The 6,876-nt window shown below is 54.9% G+C and overlaps 2 protein-coding genes across 5 annotated transcripts in view; both read left to right on the top strand.

The window, feature by feature from the left end:
* Window positions 1–1,555, top strand: part of GPR4 (G protein-coupled receptor 4) — a 10,968-nt gene extending 9,413 nt beyond the window's left edge. For all 3 annotated transcript variants that reach the window (XM_027766985.1, XM_027766984.1, XM_027766988.1), the window contains exon 2: window positions 1–1,555. This exon is cut by the window's left edge and continues 1,151 nt beyond it. In XM_027766985.1, the coding sequence (XP_027622786.1) occupies window positions 1–612 (612 nt within the window). In that variant the 3' untranslated portion in view covers window positions 613–1,555.
* A 3,555-nt stretch (window positions 1,556–5,110) lies between these two features.
* OPA3 (outer mitochondrial membrane lipid metabolism regulator OPA3) overlaps window positions 5,111–6,876 on the top strand; it is a 61,070-nt gene continuing 59,304 nt past the window's right edge. For both annotated transcript variants that reach the window (XM_006142081.2, XM_006142080.2), the window contains exon 1: window positions 5,111–5,328. In XM_006142081.2, coding sequence (XP_006142143.1) covers window positions 5,187–5,328 — 142 coding nt within the window. In that variant the 5' untranslated portion in view covers window positions 5,111–5,186. The remainder of the gene's footprint in view (window positions 5,329–6,876) is intronic.

The following is a 6,876-nucleotide window of genomic DNA, read 5'->3' as shown; positions in this document are numbered from 1 at the left end:
CGAGACCGCTACAACCACACCTTCTGCTTCGAGAAGTTCCCCATGGAGGGCTGGGTGGCCTGGATGAACCTCTACCGGGTCTTCGTGGGCTTCCTCTTCCCCTGGGCCCTCATGCTGCTGTCCTACCGGGGCATCCTGCGGGCCGTGCGGGGCAGCGTGTCCACCGAGCGCCAGGAGAAGGCCAAGATCAAGCGGCTGGCGCTCAGCCTCATCGCCATCGTGCTGGTCTGCTTCGCGCCCTACCACGTGCTCCTGCTGTCCCGCAGCGCCGTCTACCTGGGCCGGCCCTGGGACTGCGGCTTCGAGGAGCGCGTCTTCTCCGCCTACCACAGCTCGCTGGCCTTCACAAGCCTCAACTGCGTGGCCGACCCCATCCTGTACTGCCTGGTGAACGAGGGCGCCCGCGGCGACGTGGCCAAGGCCCTGCACAACCTGCTCCGCTTCCTGGCCAGCGACAAGCCCCAGGAGATGGCCAACGCCTCGCTCACCCTGGAGACCCCGCTCACCTCCAAGAGGAACAGCGTGGCCAGGGCCGTGGCGGCAGGCTGGGCAGCAGCCCCGCCCTCCCAGGGGGACCAGGTGCAGCTGAAGATGCTGTCCCCGGCACAGTGAGCCCTCAGCGGCTGGGAGCCCCTAACCCTCGAGTCTCACCCGCAGTCCCTTCTTTCCTGGCCTGGCGTATGCGAATTGTATGTAAATAAGTCTGTCACTGTCCTTAAGAATACAAGAACATAGGGAAGGAGGTTAGTGTCACTGGTCAGCCATCAGCCTCTGCAGTGACCTCCTAACGGCTCTATTTAACTGTCCCTAGTCCGGTGCTGAGCGGTGCTAGTGACGTAACAGTGACAGGTGACAGCCTTGGGCCCTGTCTTCATGGGTTCCTAGACTGTCACAATCTGGATGGGGCTCATGGAGGGCTTCCTGGAGAAGGCAGTGAGCAAATGAAGTCAAGCATTTGGTTTCCAGGAGGTACAGACAAAAATAGAACAAAGCTGAAGTGATTTCCAGCAAAGAGATCTTGTGACCAAAGGGGAAGGTGAAAGGAGAAATTCACTGGGTGGAGTCATCGTGTTTTCCCTTGGGAAGCCCCCAGACAGATGTGGGAGGGAGTAAAGGACAGAGCAGTTTGGAGTTTCTAGACAGACAACATTCTCCAAGTCAGGACTGAAGATGAAGAGGGAGAATGTCAGAAACCAAGTGCAAAGCAATCCAGGCAGACTGCTTGGAGGAGGAGTGAGTAGGGCAGGCTTGGGAAGGAGGTTCAGGGTAAGAGGAAGGATATTTATTTATTCACTCTACAAAAATTCATGCCCAGTCCTGTGCCGGGTGGTACTGGGGATAGAGCGAAGACCCTCAGAGCACGAAATAAAGCCAGCTAAGGGGATAGGGAGGGACTCGGAAGTCTGCTCTAGATTAGAAAGAAACAGGGGAGGAGGGGTCACTGGGTCGTATGCCAAGACTGAAAGGAGGTGAGGCAGACAGCCCTGTGGCTCTTACGAGGTGAGAAGGGCATTTGAGGCAGAGGGAACTGCAAATGCAAAGGCCTGGGTAGGAGAGCGTCTGAATATTTTTTTAATTTATTTAACTTATTTTTTAAACAATGTTATTATAGGGCACGTGTGCTCATCAGTGTGTGTGTGAGAGAGAGAGAGAGAAGGAAAGTGAGAAAGCAAGCTGCCAGGTTGCCAGGTCCAGGACTTGAACCATGGCTAGTGGGAGTCCAACACCTTAACCACCAGGCCACCTGCGGGTCCGAGTGTCTGATTTTTTTTTTTTTTTTGAGAGATTTTTGCTATAGGGTATGTGTGCTCACCGGAGAGACAGAGAGACAGAAGCGGGAAATCACCCCCCTCGGGGATGGCCATGCGGCAACCCCTTCTCCTCTATTCTTTCACAATTCGAGGCATGTACACACACGCCTGGCATGAGTTTCAAGCCTCTGGACCTAGGACTCGAACCGCGGTTGGCCATGTGGAAGTCCAGCACCTTAAGCACCATGCCGCCTGCTGGCCCAAGTGTCTGAATGTCTGAGGACCAGCAGTTAGAGCAGTGTGGCTGGAGCAGGGGGAGGCAGGGCACGAGGGAGGGGCCATGAGACTGGAGAGGGACAGAGGCAGACAGGGCAGACGTGGAAGTCCCAGCCTTTTATTCTGGGAGAAATGGGAGCTGCCAGGGGCCCATAGCCGAGGACAGGTGTCATGTGACTTAATGTCCACAGGACCCGGGAGGTACAGGCAGACCCTGGGAGCCTGGAGAGGAGGTGACTGCCGCAGCCCGGGCAGGAGATGCTGTTGGGTTGGGCTCAGTGGGTGGAGGAAGCACAGGGGCCTTGGGATTATGTCACGTGAGCCCCTTGTCCATTATGGGAAAAGGGTGACCAGGAACCTGAGCAGAAAGGGCCTCTGGGAACAATCCCAGGCCCTTGTCCAAGGCGGTCACCAGAGAGGCTAAGTGACTGGTCCAGGATCGCACGGCCAGTGAGTCAGCGGTGGGGCCATCCTGGTTCCCTCTCCCCTCCCCATCTCTGCCTCTGTTCCCACGCCCCGGGGTGGCCAAGGCTGCCTGCCATGGCCTCAGGGCTCACCAGGAATGGCTGCTGTTCCCTAACCAGGCTGGGGCAGGAAGAGGCACCCAGCTCTGGAGAGGTCTTGTCCCTCCCGGGAGGGTCTCCAGACCTTTCCCTTGCCCCTCCCCACGGGTGTGTAAGCAGGTTCCTGAGATGGGAAGGGCCCTTCACACACACACACACACACACACACACACACACACTCTGCCCCAGAAGTTTACAGAAGAGGTTCCAGGAAACCTCGGAGAAATAAAGAGAAGGAGGAGGGAAATGAGGAAAAATGCACTAAGCGAAGGTGATTTTGCAGGGAGTGGAGGGTGGGGGAGCACAGATTCAGGAAGTCGTGGCTTTGGTGTTAGAGGTAGGGGGGCTGGGACCTGAGAGGACTGGAGGGCTTCCCAGCCAGTCCCACCACCATAAAGCCACTGGATGGAGACGTAGGAGCCGGAAACTTTTTGAACAGTCTTCTTGGAGAATCAGATGGAAGCCTGGACATTCCCCTCTCCCCAAACCAAACGCTCATTCCCATTTATTCAATAAACATCTACATATTTATTGTGTGTGCCAGGCATTGTTCTCAGCACTGAGGAAAACAGCAGTGGGTGATACAGACGTGTATGATTCTGCAAGTTTCAGAAGCCACCATGGGCATCCTCGGCCCTTCAGTAGGTCCTTAGCCTCCAGGGACTCAGGAGATCCCAGTCTGAGCTCCGCCCTGATTAACCCTGGAACCCTGGAACTTTGGACAAACCCTTTTCATCCCCTGGCCTCAGCTGGCCGGCCTGAAAAATGGAAAAGGGGTTGGTTCCAAGTGATGGACCTTAAAGGGGCCCAAGCTCCCTCACACCTTCTGTCCTTCTGGGATCCTGAGAAGGGGTCATTGTTATGGAATCTTGGCTTTTATAGAAATCTGGAATAATGAGGGGCCAGCAGATGGCATAATGGTTACATTGCTGGACTCCCACGTGGACTACCACGGTTCGAATCCCAGACCTGGTGGCTTCAAACACACTGGGTGCATGTGTGTGCGTGCCCAAAATCCCAAGAGGAGAATGGAGGAGAAGGGGTTGTGGCGTGATTTTTCACTCTCTCCCTATCTCTCTGTCTCTCGGGCAAGTGCACACACACTCTATAGCAAAAATCTCTCTAAAAATAAAGGGGGAGGCAGCGGGCGGCATGCGGTTAAGGGTACTGGATTTGAATTCCCACATGGCTGACCATGGTTCAGGTCCTAGACCTGGCGGCTTGCTTTCTCACTTTCCCTTTCTCTCTCTTTCTCTGGTCAAATTAAAAAATTATAACAAATGGGATTAAATAAATAATAATTCTTTAAAAAAATAAGAAGAGGAAATCTGGAATATCTGAGCTCACACACCAGCACCATCATTACCAATGGAGGAACACGGGTCTCTGGGTGCCAGGGACCTAACAAAGGACACCACTGAGGGAGTGGAGTGGGTGCCAAGGCCCCCCCATGGTCCTGACCCTGTTTCCCCCTACACACCACTGCCCTGCCCGTCTTCCCGCCTTTTGTCTCTTCTAGAATCTCTCAATGACCCACCAGGCTCCACCATCCAGGAATTTCTCTCAACCCCTCCCTACCCTTGTTTATATGACTGCTCCCTGCGCGGGTAAGGGAAGGCAGTCTGGGACTTGACCTCAAACTCCTTCCTGAGCCAGCTCCCTGGGGACCCCCCCCCCAACCCTGCCCCCACTCCACCCCCGTTGGAGGAAGTGGGGCGGCTTGAGAACAAACGGAACTCCACCAGCCAAGATGCTGGGCTGGGCTGTTGGCCTTTGCAGGTTGAGTAAACTTGTGCGGGCCCCCTGCTCCTCCCTGGGCCTCAGTCTCCTCTAAGGATTGAATTTGCCCTTCTAGGGGTGAAGCGCACCCTCATGCTGGAGTTGGCAATGACGCCAATAGCCCTACAGTAATAAGGGCTGTTCACGGCGTGCTTACTCTGTGACTTGCACCATTCTAAGCAGGTCACAGGGTTCAGTATGTTTTACACTTAGGATTCCCATCAAGCTTCACGACAACCCATAAAACAAATGTAATTATGGTTTCCATTTCGTAGATGGGACTACAGATGATCAGAGAGGTTAAGTCACCCTTTGTACTATCACACAGCAAGCAAAGGGCGGGGCTCCGAACCAAGAATCTTAAGACCACATAGCCAATTTCCTCTTACGCCCAGTGAGGGCTCTAACCTGTAGAGGAACGTGTGTCTGGGACCCACTAGACCTAATTAGGACTGATTAAGAGCCTCCTTTGGGCTGGGAAGCCAATTCAGTAGGTGACATCACGAAAAAGCCCGTACACGTCAGCCGAAGTGAGCGTGGGAATCTATCCACGCTCACGCGAGCAACCGTTTAACGGTACCGCCCCTTGACGGCCTCACTTCCGCCGTGCATTTGCATATTCGGCGAACAGACGTCGAGCCGTCAGCGTCGACGTAGTGACGCCATGGAGCGCCCCTGCAGTTATTCCCTGAACGTGCATACGTACGCACGCACGCACGCACGCACGCACGGCCACGAACGGGCGGGGGAGGAGGGCAGAGATCGCAGACGCCCCGCCCAGTCAGGAAGGCTGCGCGTGCCCCGTGAGACCGCCAAGATGGTGGTGGGCGCGTTCCCTATGGCGAAGCTGCTATACCTGGGCATCCGGCAGGTCAGCAAGCCTCTTGCCAACCGCATTAAGGAGGCCGCCCGCCGAAGCGAGTTCTTCAAGACCTATATTTGCCTCCCGCCGGCTCAGCGTGAGTCTGACCCTACGTCCCTCCATTCTCCAACCCCTCTCAGGTGGTTGCTCAGGGTGGACTTCTGTCCAGGGCCAATCACAGCCCGAACCGGCAAAGTCCTGTGGCCAATAGGGATGGTTCTTGGGAAAGGGGCGTGCGGGCAACCCAATAGCGAGGACCGGCTTGGGGTAAAGGGCGGGACAGGGCACGCCATGTGAGTTAAGAGTGCCAGCCAATAGAGGAAGAGAGCGCACGGAGACTGAGGTCTTGGCCAGCCAATAGTGTGGGAGAGGAGAGCAGTTTGGGCGGGGCTTAGGACCGAGGGTCTAGGGGCGGGGCTGCGGAGGGACGAAGTCCTTTACCTGACCATCCTAGGGTGACTTCGTTTCCCAAACTCGACCTCGTGCCTCAGTTTTCCCTTGCCATGGGAGATGGGAGGTGTTTCAATGTCATCTGTTTAAGACATCGGTGTGTCTCAGCTTAACTCCGAGTAATAGCCCTGGGTTAGGGACATATTTCGGAGGTGAAGTCTGGGGGCGTGGCCTGGGAATGTGTTAAAACAACCAAAGCAGACGTTCATTTGTATGCTCATTAATCCACGTTAGTAGACAGACTGTGCAGGCTCCTTGCTGGGCGTTGGAAGATACATTCCTGACACTTCAGTGTCAACCCAGAATGGTGAGGGCTTAGGAAGCTCCAGAGTTCAGAGGAGCCTGCTGACCTACGGGCATGGGATCTGAAAGGCTGTCTAGAGGTGGGGAGGGGAACCCTAGCTGAGAGCTGAAGGGCATAGTAAATCCTCAAAATATGAGCTGCTTTAAAATGATGATCCATGTCCTGTAAGGCTGTGGGAGCATAAAATAAGGGAACTTCTTGTAATTTCCTGGATCAGAAGAGCACCATTAATCCATCCTTCCATCCAGTTCTTCGCTGAGCATCTGTGGTGTGCTAGGCCTTCTGCTGGCAATGCTGGTGAGACATCAGGGACCAAGCCAGCTCCAGTCTGTGCCCCAACGGAGCTCACAGTCCGGAAGGATCAGCCCTGTGCCCCTGAGCGACGCTCAGCAGTGGGCAGAGCTGAGATGGAAGAGCCCACTGGACTGGAATGGAAGTACTGGATGGACTGATGGATTAATGGTGGTCTTCTGTCGTGGCATAGGGTCCAGGGCCAGTTTGCTGGCAGCGGAGACATCTGAACTGGGATTGAAAGGGTGAGGAGAATCTCAACAGACAACTCGGGGATGGGGATGCTGTTGAGGCAGGAGGAGTATGTGCAAAGGCCCAGTGGTTAAGGGGAGTGCATCTTTTCCCCCCAGTAAGTTCGTGCTTAAAGTTCACTTTCCAGGGCCTAGAATTCTTGGCCTTTGGTGTTTGGCAAGGCCTCTGCCAGGACTGCAGATCTGAGAGCGGAAAAGTGTTGGGTTCATCAAAGTACTTTCATATCTGCTATCTCATTGTGCCCTTACCTGTTTTGTCCCCATGTCAAAAAGGAGGAGTGACTTTCTCTATGGAAGGTAAACTGAATGCCTTCAGGGCAGAAGTGAATTTCCGAGGTCACACGTGGGG

This window comes from Tupaia chinensis, unplaced genomic scaffold, assembly GCF_000334495.1.
Source record: "Tupaia chinensis unplaced genomic scaffold, TupChi_1.0 Scaffold000067_1, whole genome shotgun sequence".
NCBI classification, from domain to species: domain Eukaryota; kingdom Metazoa; phylum Chordata; class Mammalia; order Scandentia; family Tupaiidae; genus Tupaia; species Tupaia belangeri.
Note: the sequence above shows the minus strand (reverse complement) of the source record. Positions and strands in the feature narration are given on the sequence as shown.